At 40.0% G+C, this 17,740-nt stretch overlaps 1 protein-coding gene across 2 annotated transcripts in view; it reads right to left on the bottom strand.

The window, feature by feature from the left end:
• Positions 1–1,002: 1,002 nt before the first annotated feature.
• The window catches only part of Mnat1 (MNAT1 component of CDK activating kinase), a 149,365-nt gene continuing 132,627 nt past the window's right edge, over positions 1,003–17,740 (bottom strand). Inside the window, exon 8 of one of the 2 annotated variants that reach the window (XM_051147494.1) lies at positions 1,003–1,434. In XM_051147494.1, the coding sequence (XP_051003451.1) occupies positions 1,314–1,434 (121 nt within the window). In that variant the 3' untranslated portion in view covers positions 1,003–1,313. Of the gene's footprint in view, positions 1,435–11,187; positions 11,216–17,740 lie in introns of those variants that run through there. The other variant, XM_051147502.1, reaches the window with a different exon arrangement.

The following is a 17,740-nucleotide window of genomic DNA, read 5'->3' as shown; positions in this document are numbered from 1 at the left end:
GCAAAGCCCTGACCATAGGTTCACTGTTACCACTTCTTTTATCTGATTTATTCATTGGACTTAAAAGCATGAATTTGCAATTAGCAAACACCTAATATAAAGAATATGATATGCACACTGCAGAGTGCTCAGGCTTGATTTGGTTTAAGAAGTAACCTGGTCTAATTCTAGCATCTTACTGATTTACATATAAAGTCTTGGCTTATTCAATTTTTTGGTTTCCTCATGTATCAATGATAAGTGTTGTGACACCTAGCAAAGAAGTGTGCCACCACAGGATGCACTGAAATGAACCCTCGCTTAGTAAAGTAAGATGTTGTTACAAATGACTGTTATATACTACAATCCATTAATTCCCTTGAAAAACTATGTTCCGTATCCAGGGATCTATGCAACAGACTCAAACAGGTTGGGGTGCTCTGTGCATCTATCCTTTGCACACCCAGACTCTAAGCAAAGCATTAGCACAGTAAAACTCCCTGAAGTTTAGTGGAAAACTACATCAGTCTATAATTTATGCAGAGAAATTATACTTACATGGTACCTTCTCCAGTCTCAACATCATCATAAAATGAGCTCACATTGGCCGTGAAAGGTGCCATTGATGTACTAAATTTTATTAGCTTACTTCTTTGAATTAGTCATTAAAGCAGGTTAATGCTGTGCTCTGGTTTATCTGAGTGTGGCTCACAGCTGGGAACCATGTTAGGATTGCCTCACTTTGCACCACTCATGACAGGCCCCAGGTTTCTTACTGCTGAGGAAGTGCCATCGTCACCTAAGGCCAGGCTTTACTTTGACACAGCCTGATGGGAGGAGAAAACATCCACTGTCTGGACCACTATTAAGAAGACATTAGGGGTGGGGGAGGGGGGCGGGGAAGAAGTTTTATGGGGGAAATATAGACTTGGATATTAACACAATGTTATAATCAAAAAGGCATTTGAAACCATGTTTCAGGAAAATACCATAAGAAGAGAAAAACCATGAAACGTACTATAAAGTCAAGCTTTATTTTTAAAAATTTTCATAAGCCAACTCCATACATAGGCAAATCATTTATTTCTTTCCTGTCAGATGAGGTTCAATGCTTCAATCCCTCTCTGCAGAATAGGAGTAAAACAAAATCTCTTCCATGAATCTACATGCAACACTTTTCTCAGCGTGGTCCAGGCTGTAATAAACACCTGAGTACAGCAGCTAGTGGTGGCGCCGCTGTGCAGCTGCGTGAGCTGTGATTTTACAAATCTCTTTCCTTTCAAGCCTCTTGGTTTGGCTCCAAGATCCAAATCTTATAAAGGAGAAAATACAGGTTATCTGGGCTGCCAGAAAAGCCCGCTGAACGCATCCTGTAGAGCTCTGTGACACGCAAGGGAAGACGTATAGCCACCAGCAAGATCCTGGGGAGACGCAGCTCGGACGTGGTTTAAATAGCTGAAAGAAAACAAAAAGGATAGCATTGAGGTGAAAAACAGAAGTCAGTGACACTTTACAAAGAAAGTGAAAAACTGATTCCAAATTTTAAAAGGATTTCTGAGACTGGCGCTCAGGTTCTTATAAATGAACGTTACCTTTTAAAAGGAAACATGCCAACTGTAAAAATGGATTGTCTCGCTGCTGCTCGGTTACAAAGGACAGTGATGCCGAAGAACAGCCCTGAAGCTCATAACCCCTGCGTTCTGATGAAAAGTTAAAACATTCACTGTTCCACAGTTTTGAATACTGATTAGCTTCAGTGGTTACTGTTTAGGCATCCAACGAATGCTGTCCTTTCTGGCATGCCCTTAATAAATATAAATCATGACACTATTACGCAACTAACATTTTTACAAAAGCATTTTAAAGCAAATCCTTAAATACAGAAAACAAATGGGGCAGGGAGGTGAGCACACAATAGTTTAAAATCACCTCAGTATCCCAAAAGCATACTGTCTCCTTCCTTACAAGAAAAGCAACCTTAGCTGGACACAGTGGCACACACCTTTAATCCCAGTACTGAGCATAATCTGAAAACTTAATGACCTAAAGAGAAGTATAGGACTGAACTGATCTCAAAAGACAGAATAACCATATTTCTTCAAGCTCAGTTTTTTTTTTAAACCAATGAAAAAGTTCTGCTTTCACAAAAATAGACAAAACAGGCCTAAAAAAATAAGAGAATCAGACCAGAGGAATGACTTGTCAGCATGACCATAACCGCTGCAGGAAAACAAGTAATTCCAGCCTTGCTTTAATGCCTCTCTAGGAAGCCACATACTCCCTGGAAACAAAGCTGCTTCACCCACTTTCAGAATTAGAGGTATGACAAATGAATAAATCAGGAAACAGGACATTTTAATAGCTTGGAACCTTTCTACTCATTCATCCAAACTTCCTGTGTGTTGAGATCTTAATGCATGAGCAACTTCTTATTTCTAACATAATAATAGATTTTTTGTTTGTGTCCATGTTTAATAAGCTTGTATGATTAAAATATATATGGCAACTTAAGGAACCAAATACAAGAAGCTGTCAAAAAGAGACAAGCCAAGCTCCTGGAATTGGCTGTAATTTATTCACATTGCCACAAATCATGGTCTTAACTCAAATCTTTGCTTTTCTGTGAAGGGTAAAAGTCAAAGGAGAAAGAAATGAATGTTTACTGAACAACAGTCTAAAAACTATCTGGGTAGTGTGTTTATAGCATACAGACTATTTGTACATCTACTCTCAAAACATTTATAAAGAACACTAATAATGGATACTCTATGTAACGTAACTGTGTAAGTTATATATAACTATAGTATATTAAATGTATGTAAATGAGGAATATAAGATAAAACACGGATTATGCCATGTTATCTGCCTCTGATCATGTGTCCTACTTCAGAATGAGTTCCTGGTAGAGCCTTAAGTCTCACAGGATTTCATTAAAATCTATCACACGACCGTAGAGTTATTTTCTTATTACCCTCCCAGAGCACACTAAAATGCAAGAGACACTAAATCTGTTAGAAGAAAAGATGGGGAAGAGCCTGGAACTAATTGGCACAGGAGACAACTTCCTGAACAGAACACCAACAGCCCAGGCCTCAAGGTCAACAATTAATAAATGGGACCTTGTGAGGTTGAGAAGCTTCTGTAAGGCAGGAGACATGGTCAACAGAACAAAGCAACAGCCTACAGACTGGGAAAAGATCTTTACCAACCCTACATCTGACAAAGGTCTAATATCCAAAATATATAAAGAGCTCAAGAAATTAAACACCACCAAACCAAATAATCCAATTAAGAAATGGGGCTCAGAATTAAACAGAGAATTCTCAAGAGAGGAATATCGATTAGCTGAGAAACACTTAAAGAAATTGTTCAACATCCTTAGTCATCAGAGAAATGCAAATCAAAATGACTCTGAGATTCCATCTTACACCCATCAGAATGGCTAAGATCAAAAACTCAGGTGATAGCACATGCTGGCGAGGATGTGGAGAAAGGGGAACACTCCTTCATTACTGGTGGGAGTGCAAACTTGTACAACCACTTTGGAAATCAATCTGGCGCTTTCTCAGAAAACTGGGAATAGGGCTACATCCAAGACCCAGCTATTCCACTCCTTGGAATATACCCAGAAGGTGCTCCACCACACAAGGACATATGCTCAACCATGTTCATAGCAGCCTTATTCAAAATAGCCAGAACCTGGAAATAACCTAAATGTCCCTCAGTCGAAGAATGGATAAGGAAACTGGTACATTTACATTATGGAATACTACTCAGCTATTAAAGACAAGGAAATCCTGAAATTTGCAGGCAAATAGATGGAACTAGAAATGATCATCCTGAGTGAGTTAACCCAGACTCAGAAAGACATATATGGTATATACTCACTTGTAATTGGACACTAGCCCAAAAGGGATGTCCCATGAAAGTCTTCACTTACCAGGAGATTAGGATAGACGCGGGGACTTCCTATTGAGACTCTAAGTGAGAAAAGTATGGGAGAATGGGGAAATAGAAGGACCCAGAGGATCCTAGAAACCTACAAGAAGAACATCATGACAGATGGATCTGGACCCAGGGTGATTTGCTCAACCTACTGCACCAACCAAGGACAATACATGCAGTAAACACTGAACCCCTATTCAGATCTAGCCAATGGACGGGGCATTCTTCATAGTTGTGATAGTTGTGTGGAGAGCGGGGACTGACTCTGACATGAACTCTGGTGCCCCATATTTGACTACTTCCCCTTGGTGGCGAGGCCTGGTGGCACTCAACGAAAAGATAAGCAGGCTAACAGGATGAGACTTGATAAGGTGTGACCATATGGTGGGGGAGGAGGTCCTCTTCTGTCACAGACCTAGGGGAGGGGAATAGGGTGAAAGAGGGAGAGAGAGAGGAACGGGAGGAGACAAGTGAGGGGATAGCAATTGAGATGTAACCTGAATAAGCTAATTAAATTTTTTTTTAATGCCAGCTGTTAAGATTCTGCTGGATAGGGCTGTGTGTGCTGCACGCGCCTTCGATCCCAGTGCTTGGGAGGCAGAGGCAGGAGGACCCCTGAGTTTGAGGCCAGCCAATGCTACAAAGTAAGACTCTGTCACAAAGAATAAAAAATAAAAACAAACAAATCTACAAGGATTCCTATCACTAAACACAGTACATGGTGAGTTACCGCAGAAAATAAAACTTAATTCCTATGACCTATGATGATCACTCAAATAAGGAATACTTCTATAGGTAAAATGGAATTTAAACACTCCATTCTTGACTTGAGTTTTAACTGACTTTCATCCACATACCAGATAATGCACATTACTTTCCTCAGATCTTCAAAAGAAAGGTGGCATTCTGGTTCCCAAGCACCACAGTGTTTGTCCACAGTCACAAAACAACTATCACTGTGGAATTGGTTTTCACAGCTGTACTAGAAACCAATGTGCAGCTAACTATTGATTCATTGCATTTGGTCTGGCTTGCTTCTGGGAAAGTTGAGTCACACCGTCTCTGGCTTGGCAAGTCCAATATAAACTTGCAGTGTGCATATAGGTTTTTATATGTTAGGCCGAGAAACCTGAAACAGCTGCACGGCTGGCAGGCAAATGCAGGCCCAGTAAAATACCTAAAACGGTTGCATCTTCTAATTTATGACTGTGCACTGTTTCCATAAAGAGTATATAAAACAGTTCAGCTTTTATAAGGAAAATGTAATAAACAGTCATACTCATTGAGGCCATAAATGCATTTTTTAAAAGTTTATCTAAAATGATTAATTAGTGTTTGAAAACAGTACTTCTTGAACAGAGCCATAATCCAAAGCAATGAGCAAATATTGTTAAATTTGAGTTATTAATGGTAAGTTGTACGATTCTTACTGCCAAAATAAGTCAATTAAAATTTCTTTGCATAGCACTGAAGAAAATGCATTTTCCTTCTCCAATCATTTCCATTAAACATGTCTGGGACTATGGTCTTTTAAGAGTCCTCCCTACTTACATTGCTCTTTTTGATCTCAAGGGCTATACAAAACTTTTACTGTTAACTGTTTCACAATATTTGAACCAAGGCAATCTGTAGTAATACCATTTAAAAAGTTACTTCATTCTTATTATTCAGTTGTAGGATTTTGTTTCTATGTGTTTTAATTCACTGTTTAAATGCTTTAATTATTGTGGTATGCCAACGTATTTTTAAAGACCTACCACACTGAAAACAGAGGTCAAGAATGTATTGTTTTGCCTCTTTTTCCACCTAATGCCACACCTATACTTATTCTTCTGTGATCATTACAATGACATCTCCTGGGGCTATGTTAGAAGTCAGCATCATTTTATGTATAGCTTTATATAACAGACCAAAGAACATATCTTAGGCAAATTCATTTCTAGAAGTCAAGCTTTGAGACCTGGACACAACAGCTCCACTTAGCCAATGCCAAACTATTTCTACTTTTTATGGCTTTATTTTAAATATGTATAAGTCTTATAAGTAGAAACCAGTGTGGGGTGGCTTATTTTAGTAGCTATACCTTATTTTACTGAAAACCGATTAAATTTAGATTTTTTAAAAAAAGTCATTATTTCTTAATAAAGCATAACAGTATGTTTTGCTAAAACATGTGTAAAATAATTCCTATACAAAGGACATCTTGAACTCTAATTTATGCTCTGCCTAAAGCTGCCTCTCTTTGTCACTATGCATCAAAGTCACGAGCAGACTCTGGAGATGGAAGAGGAAAGACAGTGGACCTTAGAGGAGAACAGGGTTGAACAGTAGACTTGACGGGTTTCCTGGACTTCGACTGACATCATCAGTTTTCCTTCTCCTGTAGCAGCTTTTATTTCCCATAGGTGGTATAGTTTACACTGTCACTTCCTCAGGTCCGGCAGAGTGCCTCCGAGACTACTCTTCCTACTTTCTTTCCCTTGAGAGCCCTGCACTGACCACCTGGCAAGCATCTTGTCCTTGGCTCTTTCTGGTGCTGCTCAAACAATGCTCTCAGGAAGGGGCAGCAGCATCCCTGCGAGCACCAACCACAGCCTCCTGCAGATCAGCTCTGGAACTCATCCCTGGAACATGTTTTAGAATTGAAATGGAAATACAAATGAGTTCACGCTAGCTGTTTTTCTTTTAAGTTACTAGGCCCCATGAAGAATTGCATTCTGAACTGTTTCAAAGTAAGAAAGGTAGTGACGCCCCGGGAATAAGACCTGCTTTTCAAAGACAGGGTAGCTTTCCCTGTGCTTTGTGTTTTAAGAGGGTCTTCCTAGATTCTGGGCTAGCCTCGAACTACTGAGCTCAAGTGACTTTCCTGTTTACAGGCTCACAGCACTGTTGCCAAGCAGCAGGGAGGCCCAATTAAAATTTACATTTAATGCCATCATGCAAAAAAGAGACCTGCCCCCAACACAGTTCTGTGTCAAGTCTAAGCTCTTAGAAATGTAATGATTTCATCCCATGGACTAAGATGTTGCTTGGTGGTACAGCACTTGACTAACATGTTCAAGGTCCTAGTTTCAATCACATGCATTGCACTATCCCCCACCCCACACCATGCTTAGTTGGGGCTACACAATATTTTTATTGAACCAGGGAGATAACTCAGTCAGTAAACTGCTTGCTATGAAGCTGACGGTCGTATTTCAGTTCCTGGCACATATATATGCTGTAGCACACACCTCCAATCTCAGTGCTAAGAAGGTGGAGAGAGGCAGGAGGATCCGTGGGCCTCACTGGCCAGCCAGCCTAGTTTAATTGGGGAATCAGGGCAAAGTGAGTCCTGCCTCAAAGGAGATGGATGATGTTCATGGCACACTGGCCTGTGCATGTTACACGCAGGTGCACCTACACCCACACACACACACATAACACATTCACAAAACCAAAAAGAACCTGAGCAATAGGCTACAGACTATATTCTAAAATAAGACATTCTAAAAACTGACTCTATCACTGAGCTGCACTAGCCTGCTCACAATCAGAATAACAATGAACGGATAACTGTATATGCTAAGATAGATGGGGAAGGTACTATGATTCAGATACTGTCCATAATTCTGAGGTAGTTTGATTATAAAAACATGTGCTGCCAGGTAGTGGTGGTGGTGGTGCACACCTTTACTCCTAGCACTCGGGAGGCAGAGGCAGGTGGATCTCTGTGAGGTCAAGGCCAGCCTGGTCTAGAGAGTTGAGGTTCAGGACAGCCAAGGCTACACAGAGAAACCCTGTCTCAAAACAAAACAAAACAAACCATCCCACTCCAAAATAAAAACAAACACAAACAAACAAAACCCTACATGGCTTCATAAACTCCAACCAAAGAAATTCAAGACTGTGTGACATCATCATGTACACAGGGGTTCACCACTCATTCCACAACATTACAGAGTCTAACTTCAGCTGAAGTAAACTACAATTTATTGCTACGCGAGACTATACTAGGTATTTTAGGATAAAGTAAATATTACTGTAAATAATCATGTAATGCAAGTAATGTTCCCTTGATCTGAGTACAAACTAAAGAATATAGAAAACCTACTGTTTAAGTGTAATATATTTCATGCATTCTATGAGTGGTATCAAGTTAGCAGTGTTGGAAATCCCTACTGATAGGCCTCTAAGGATAGACTCTGTAGGAACAATAGACACAAACACAGGACTGCCCTAAGAACTGGGCACTATGGTGGTTTGAAAGAGACTTTCCTCATAGATGCTAGCATTTGAATACTTGGGCCCCAGTTGACGGTGCTGTTGGGGAAGGGTGGTACGGGGAGACTCAGCCTTTCATGAAGAAGTACATCGTTGGGGATAGGCTTTAACACGCTTCCAGTTTGCTCCCTTCTTGAGATTACTTGAGGTTGAGAGAATATGATCTCCCTCCACCTGTTTCTTGCTGTCATGCCTCCCAACCATGATGAATTCTTAGCCTTCTTGACCCACAAGCTAAATACTTCCTTCCATAAGCTGCCTCAGCCATGGTGTTCTAGCACAGCAACAGCAAAGTATTTCATATAGGCGCATAAAATAATCCTAAATAAAGTCAGGAATAGACAAATGATTTTTGATAAATACTGAAAATACTTCTTCAAATCAGAAGTTATTTATTTCAACAACAAATTATTCCATGTTTGGCCAATTTTAGTGTAAGATCTCCAACATGAAACTACAGACTGAACAAAAGCCCATATGTAAAATGTGTTTTCTCATCTCTCCCTCCCCCCCCATACATAGAGCAAAAGATTACACAATGACTAATAATGAAATACAACAGTTATAATAATATTCTGTAATCAAAGAATAGCCTCTCAAAATATAATTTTTGTTTTTGAGAACACAAGGATTATTCTCTCTGTATATTATATAGGAAAATGATATGGCCTTATCATGAGCCCTCGAAGCTTTGCTACATAGTACCAGATTGCATCTGCCCACATTCTATGACCCGGTGCTTGCTTTGCACAGTTTCTTTCAAAGTGTTAAGTTACTACTTTATTTGCATTCTGACTGCTTCTCCTTCCTCTTACCCCACATGTCATTTTCACTGCCACCAATGAATCTTATTTCAGGTCTTAACTATCTCTGTTTCATTGTTTATGCTGAGTTTTATTGTTTTATTTTGTTCTGTACTGTTTTGAGATGTAGCTCAGAATAGTTGGGATCACAACGTAGCCCAAACTGGTCTGGAGCTCTCCTGCCTCAGCCTCCCAAATACTGGGACTACAGATGCACACCACCACCACACTGGGCCTTTGTCATCCGTCACTCAGGACCTACTGTTCACAGTGCCAGAACCGACTCACAGTATGCCCATTCCATCCCAGTCCTTTCAGGGCTACTAAATTATTCTTCTCAGGTCAAAGGTCTCCCTGACTCTCATATAAGGAATCTAAGAATCAGCTCCAAACTCCTCAGCCTACCATTCATGGTTTATTATACTTGACTCTAATTCACATTTCCACGCACAGTTTCCATCTATCAACCCCTTACCCTGAAGTAAGCAAACTCAATCAGGAAGACCACTATTCTCTGTTGAAGCCTCACAGTGACCCTGCTATCCCCTTACTTGTGCTGTTTCCCTCTCTTGGAAAGCTTAGACAGTGACTTTACTGTAACAAAATCACAGTGCAGGAATCAGCCCCTCAATTCTGAACAAATAATACAGGCTCCCCTACCCCATACAGAGATTACTATAACAACAACAAATCAAGTAATCTTTACAAAGTGTCTTAAACTATGAATATGGAGGGTGAACACACGAGTTCAGTGCCTACAGTGGCAGAAGTGGGAGTCACTCCTGTGGTCGCAGGTGGTTGAGAGCACCGTAACTGAGTGCAGTGAACTGAACTCTGGCCTTCGGAAAAAGCAGAATGAGCTTTAATCATCTCTCCAGTCCCCAAGTAATCGTAAAAGAAATCTCTCAGGTTCCAGAAATTACACTATAAGTCAAAATAAGGGCAGTGAGCTTCCTAGCTGAGGTTTGACTTTCTAAACTTCATGCGCTAGTGATTCACAATCCACAGAGACAGGAGACAGGCCTTGGGCCTATCAGAGAGAAGAAACTGGAACTGGCCTTGCTCTGCATGTCACCTAGCTCTCTAAATTCTTGTCTGCTCTGTGAAACCAGTTATAGAAAATATGTAGTCACCAGCTGAGAGGCAGTCACAACAAGCTCCTAATAAAGCTGATAACTCATCTAAGGCAGGAGAGAAAATGGAAAGACTAAGGCTGCTTCACTGCTAAGAAACTAAGAACAACTGGTCCAGACTCAGTGATGCTCACAGAACTCTGGCAGAAGCAAGTGTGAATCTGTGTCCCTACACAAAGCCTATGGAAAACTAGTCCCACTAAGCAGAAGCAAGTGTGAATCTGTGTCCCTACACGAGGCCTATGGAAAACTAGTTCCACTAAAAAGGGGTTCATAGAAATAACAAAAACAATGCCACTCATAGTAAAGGAAACAAACATAGCAGATATAATGAATATGAATGGCAAGCCAAACAACCTAAAGCACAGGTCAGAGAATATTCTGAAAGGAAGGAACAGAGGAGTATTTAATGTCAGAAGAGATGAAGAAATACACGCCATAAAGCAAGAAAAAGACAATGTGGAAAAAAACAGGCAAAAAAACTTTTTTTCAGTAGAAAGAAACCCCTCCAAAAGCAGCTCAAATGGCAGGTCAAGTAGAAGGTTATCCACAAATGAAAATTAATGAATTGAAATAGATACAGAGAACACAGAATATAACAGAGATTAAAAAACAGAAAGATTAAAAAATAAAAAGTGTAGCCAGTCTTCACTCCTTTGCGGGTTCTTCTTTCTGTCACCCTCTTCCACCTCTTTTCTTCTCTTTCAATCCCCTAACACTAGATATGGGAGAAAATAGGATAGAGAGGAAAGGAAAAGGATCGTTGAACAAAGTTGGGTCAAAAAGGGAGCAACATTATCAGTAAACTACTTCCTGCTGAATACGGCATCAAGTTCCTTGGGGTAAGTTTGGCTTCGCCATCAGGACAACTAATCTCTTTTTGTTTCTTCTTTGTGTGTGACTACTAACAAGCCAGCAACAAACCAACAACTCCCCCTCCCACTTCCTCCTGCCCTACTTCTCATTTATATAGCTTCTGAAAAGTCCCCAAAATTCCAGAAACGATCTGCAGCTGGCTGGCAAAATCATGGCCCCACCAGAGCATGAGGCAAATCACAGTCAGTTGCTGTGAAGCAGCCCTACAGCCCACACCTGAGATTAAAACAAAAAACATGTTCTTATAGTATTTCTGTGTTTTAAAGAAACCAAAATTCCAAAATTCTCACTACATACAAGTAAATGTGAAAGCACCATTAAAGAGCAGTTTGATCACAGAAGACCCAACAGGAAGGCAGAACAAAGGAGGCGAGACTTAACTGGTAACAAAAACAGCAAGAGAAACAGAAGTCCAACATTCATTTAGCTTTCTAAAGTTTTCTTTAAAGAGGCATGATACTAACTTTCCCCTTTTAGAAATACCATTCATTAGTTCTGAATGGCAGAGTAGTACAGTCTTTTCACGTTACCCTCTGTGTTTAAATGTTCAAAACCCTTCGCAGCTATTTAGGTTACACCTCCTCTGGGCTATCTAGGCAGAATCACTACTTTCCTTCTCTAAATTCACAACACTTATCTCTACTTGTCCTGTGGGTGTGACTATTCGTAAAGGCTACATATTCCACTCTAGGAAGCTGCCCACAGTGAGACAGATTATCTCCTCACTCAGCACTCAGGTGGAAGGGAATAATTCAGAGTTACCATTGCTCTTAGTTGCCTACTTGATGGGGAATCCTTTTGTTAAGATATCAGATACTGTGGTCATGAAAAAAAAAATCAAACTGGAATTGACTGGGAAGACCCTCTCTGCCGACTGCCTGCTTATAATGTTGGAGGGACTATACACTGGGGGTGGGGCAGTTATCAAGAAGAGTCTTACCTAACTGGGAACCCTGAAAGCTGTAATAATGACCAGATGGTTAGGTTCATGGGCACTATAGTAGCCTGAATGTTATGAGGGTAAACAACTATATTCTGATTGATTTAAGGCCTACTCCACAGAAAGAAACACATGCCTGGTCCTATTATACAATAAATCCACGACTAGAGAGCCAGGCCTCAAGGGTGAACCTACTGTTGTTGTTTGTTTGTTTGAGACAAGGTTTCTCTGTGTAGCCTCGGCTGTCCTAAACTCACTCTGTAGACCAGGCTGGCCTCGAACTCACAGAGATCTGCCTGGCTCTGCCTCCCAAGTGCTGGGATTACAACAGGTATGTGCCACCGTGCCTGTTTACTGTCATTATTTTGTTAAATGCATATAGTATCAAATTACTGTTTAAGTATGCCTACAGTCATGGATTAGTACAACACTCGGTCCCCATCATCTGTTCAGTGTATGAGAGTTAACAGAGAAATTCACAACTGGTCAAAGTGTGGAGAATAAGTGCCTGTGGATTGGTCAGCCTTAAATGTACATCTGTATCATAATCCCTCCTCACACGAGCTCAGGGATATCATCAACCAAGGCAGAAAGATTTTAACAACCAGAAGTAATGGAGGAACAGGGCAAAATAATGTCTCTAGACCTCAGAGTGCTGCTATACTCAGGAAGTCACAGCACCTGTGGCTGCCTACACAAGAGAAAGCCAGCTGACTCTCCTGCATGGAGGGGAAAGGCCACAAGCCCCTACAACTACCTGAGGAGCTAATGCCTGTGAAGGGAGTGTCTGAGAGCTGGTTTTTGTTGTTACTTATTTTAGGAGTGTGGCCCCGACTAGAGAGACCATGGTCAGTTGATGAACCCATAGGCAGCACAAATTGGATTCAGTGGGCTATTTTTTAAAAAGGGGGGGGGGGGGAGGAAAGGAAGACATGAAACGGAGAGGGTAGGAGCAGTAAATATGAGCAAAAAACATTGTATGCATGTATAAAGGTTACAAAACATTAATGAAAATATTTTTAAAGGACCATCCTTTTTTAGCTGGAATTTAAAACATCACATCAGGGTTTTGGTTAGCAAAGATGCAGACATAAAGTGTGGCCATGATAACAGCTGACAGGTTAAAACAAGAGGGTGAGAAAACAGTTATTGGCACAAACTGTGAAACTGGGAAGAAGGAGGAGAACTAGGTGGAGGGCAGGCTGTCCATCAACGCTAAAGCCAGGAAGGCTTCTGGACAGACAGGAACTAGGGTAGAACACAGCTAAAATTACTTCCTTCCAAATGTATATACATTTTACTAAATACATTTTATCAAACATCATTTGGGTTTTAATTTACTCTGTCATATAAGCTGAATTCATTGCATTAAAAATTTTAAACTAGCAGGGCGGTCGCGGCACACGCCTTTAATCCAGGCACTCGGGAGGCAGATCACAGGCCAGCCAGGTCTACAAAGCAAGTCCAGGACAGCCAAGGCTTCACAGAAAAACCCTGTCTCTGAAAAACAAACAAACAAAAACAAACAGACAAACAAAAAGCTAAGCTAACAATTGCATGGCGTGATGTGAGACAAAGATGCATACAAGACAAACAAGAGGCCACACAGGACTGGGCAAGCGAGAGGTACATGTTTGGCTTTCACTGAGCGCATACTCTCCTGAACAGCTGTTTCATACACTGGAATCTTACAATGTCACCCACTTAAATATGTCAAGTGAAAATAAGGAAGGGTGATGTCAACAAAAAAACAAACTAACAAAAGATAAAACACCACCACCAACAACAAAACTGATGCTTACTCTTAACTATGGAAAATTCTATTTTCAGCAAGTAAAACTGAGTTCCTAAAACAGCTAACCCCAAAACAACGATGATAGTAGAAAAGTCTGAGAAACTGCAAGAGTGCGGCTTAGTGCATAATGAGTCTAAATGCTGCCGTTTTATGAAGACAAGGCTTTAATACACACACCCTCAGAAATTCATATTCTTCCAAAAGTTAAACCACAACATCGCTTGGGGGAAAAGAGGTCTGTGCCTATTGTCAGACATAATGTGCTAATGCAGGCAACAGCCCAAAGCAAGGCTTTGCTGGAGCATAGTGTGTAAACAGACCAGTCACCTAATTGGCTAAATATCATTTGAACCACAAATGTCATGTATAAAGAAAATATTTTGCTCATATTTGAAATATCATGCCATTATTTTTAGTACTGCATTTTGTTTCCAGATTACACTTTTCGGCAATGCCTTGAACCCATGCGCACGTTGCTGTAACATCATCTTAAAAGCACAGGCTAATAAGTCCACGTGACCTTTCCATCTGGGCTGCTTAGCTTTTTGTCAACTTGACACAAGTGAGAATCATCTGGGAAGAAGAGGAAAATGCCTCCATCAGATTAGAGTGTAGGCAAGTTTTGGGGGACATTTTTCTTTTTCTTTCATTCATTCTTTCTTAAATATTTTTTTATTTTTTACATATACATTCATATTATTATACATATACACAATAAACTACCTACAGCAAGAAGAACCATGGAACAATCAGGAACTATATAAATGTTACCTTCTTAGTGTTTTGGCTATTTTCTTGATGTGGGAGGGCCCAGCCCACTGTGGGTGGAGCCATTCCTGGACAGGTGGTGGTCCTGGGTTGTATAAGAAAGCAGTAGGCTGAGTGAGCCCTGGGAACAAGCTGGTAAGCAGCGTCCCTTCTCCATGGACCTGTTTCAAATCCCGCCTCCAGGTTCCTGCATTGAGTTTCTGCTCTATTTCCCTTCATGATGGACTGTGATCTGGAAGGTGAGAGAACCCTTTCCTCTCCTAACTGCTTTCTGTCATGGTCTTTATCACAGCAACAGAAAGTAAACTAGGGCACCACCCACATCATTAATTTTACAATTTTGATTTTACAGAATGTACCTCAATACATTATAGATGTCTTGTGGTTTAAAAATGTACATTCTTTATTTCATTACTCTAAAAGGTTAAAAGAAAGAAAAATAACTATTTCCTTGAATTCTGTTTTTGAAAGACATGTTTAGGACCTTTCTGCCCAACTAGATTCTACACATTCTTTAACATGGGCTAGCTGGGTGAGTTTGTCTGATCTTCCCTTCTTTGTGAATGACCCCAGATCCAGCCAAGGTCCCAGTCCAGGGCCTGATCTGGCCACCTCTGCCTGTACTGCTCTCAAATGCTAGGCAGTTCAGGATTTGAGAACGAAAGTCAATACAGAATAAAAGAAATTGATGTAGTGAAAATTTTGGTTTCTTAAAATACCCAGTTATGTTATGTGAGTATGTTTTTGTTTTAATCCTAGGTGTGGAATAAAAGGCTGATTCACAGCAAGTGATTATGATTTGCCTCGTGCACTAGCAGGGGAGTGATTTTTGCCAGTTGCAGATAGTTTATACTTGGAATTCTGGGGACTCTGGAGGGGATATAAATGTGAGAGCATTGAGGGGGCAGGGGTGCTCCAAAGAAGAAGAAAGAAGGAAGAAGAAAAAAGAAGGAGGAAAAAAAGGAAGGAAGGAGGAGGAGGTTGTGGAGGAGGAGGAGGAGGAGGGAGGTGGTGGACGCTGCTCTGCCCTTGAGGTTCCTGGCTGCTGTTGTTGCAGTTTGAAGAGAAGTTGGAGAAATCCTGACAATGAAGACTGGACTTACTCCAAGGAACCCAAGAGCTCTAACCAGCAGGAAGTAGTCTAAACAGGTCTGTGTCCCCTGTTCCCTCTAACCTTCTTTCTTACCTACCTAGTGTTGAGGAGTTGGAAGAGATTGGGGTGGAGAAAGGTGGTTGATATAAGAACCCAAATAAAATGGATTTAAAAGAAAATATGCCAATACACTGACGAAGACTCAAGCTGGAATGAAGATGAAATTATAAACCGCATTACACAACTACAAATCTCAAGGAAAACTGCTACAAGGAGGAGGAATCAAGTAGAAGACAGAATACTAGAACTCAAAGATAACGCAGGAGATCTAAACAAAACAAGCAAAGAACGTGAAAAAAAATTAAATACAGGAAAGGAGCATAAAAGAAATGTGGGACACCATAAAATCACTGAACCTTATAACTGTGGGCATAGCTGGAGTTAATGACATAGAGCAGATAGTCAATACAGAAGAAAACTTCCCCAAAATAAGGAAAGACACATTCACACAGACACAAAATGCACACAAAACACCAATAGAGAGGACCAGAAAAGAAATTCCCTGCAGTATTATCATGGTTAAAGCACTGAATGTTAATATACAACAAAGAAGAGTATTGAAAGCTGCAAGAAAAAACACACAAATCACATATAAAGGAAAATCCATCAGAATAACAGCTGATTTATCAGTGGAAACTTTGAAACCAGAAGAGCCTGGAGAAATGCATTCCAACTCCTAAAAGGCCATGACAGCCAACAAAGACTAATATCCCCAGAAATACTATATGCCACATTTGAAGGAGAAAGAAAGACTTCCAATAATATAAACAGCCTAAAAATTTACATCCAATACATCAAATTTAAAGAAAATATAGGAAGCAGTATTTTGGGGCTGAAAAGAGGAATGGATATCGCCAAGAAACTGTAGAAGAAAAATAAAACTTAATTACTTAAACACAAAGTACCACTGAGAGCACAAATACCACCACCAAAGTTTAACAACACAATTATTGTAATCAACAAACACTTTTTTTTCTCTTGGTTTTTTGAGACAGGGTTTCTCTGTGTTGCCTTGGCTGTCCTGGACTTGCTTTGTAGACCAGGCTGGCCTTGAACTCGCAGTGATCCACCTGCCTCTGCCTCCCAAAGTGTTGGGATTAAAGGAGTGCGCCACCACTGCCCGGTTCAACAAACACCTTTTAATAACTTTAAATATAAACAGTGTCAAGTCTCCAATCAAAAGGCACAGGTGGCTGAATGAATTAAAAAACAAAATACAACTATCTGCTGTCTACAAAAAATACAGCTTTAAAGACAGGGTCTGCCTTTGATGGACAAAGTATCTCAATCAAACAAACAAGACTAGGAAGCAAGCAGGCACTGCTACCCAAATATCTGACAAAATAGATTTCAAATTAAAATTTATCAGTAGAGATATAAAAGAATACTTTATTCTAATAAAGAGAGCAATTAGCTAAAAAGACAATACAATCCTAAACATATATTTACCAAGCTCTGGGATAACTAATTTCATAAAAAGTATACTAGTGGAATCACATAAATCCAAAATGATGGGTATTTTGAATACCCTACTTTCTCCAATAGACAGGTCATCTGAACAAAAAAAAAAAATAAACAGAGAATCATCAAACTCAAGTGACATTATACACTCAACGCATTTGATAGGTTACAGAATATTCCAGCTAGACACCAAGAGCAGACAGACAGTCTACTCAATAGCACACAGGAGTTTCGCTAAAATAATCATATCCTGGGACACAACAAATCTTTACAAATTTTTGAAAAATAGAAATAACCTTTGGTATCCTATCTGATCAAAATACAATAGAACAAAATTGACAGAAAAAAATTTAGTAAGTACACAAATTCATGGAGATTAAACAATTCCTTACTGAATGATTAATAGGTCAAAAAATAAAATTTTCCTGGAACAAAAACGTTTAAATGGAAATGCAACATAAAAAAAAAACCTCTGGGACACTAAAACAGCCCTAATAAGGAAATTTACAGCTTTATGTGTCTACATTAAAATAAAAAAAAATCAGAGCATAAATGAATGACTTAATGGTACAATTCAAAATTTTGGAAAACAAGGGCAGACAAAACCACAACCTAGTAAACACT

Source organism: Acomys russatus, chromosome 1, assembly GCF_903995435.1.
Source record: "Acomys russatus chromosome 1, mAcoRus1.1, whole genome shotgun sequence".
NCBI lineage: Eukaryota > Metazoa > Chordata > Mammalia > Rodentia > Muridae > Acomys > Acomys russatus.
The sequence above is the reverse complement of the archived record's forward strand: the minus strand, read 5'-3'. Positions and strand labels throughout refer to the sequence as shown.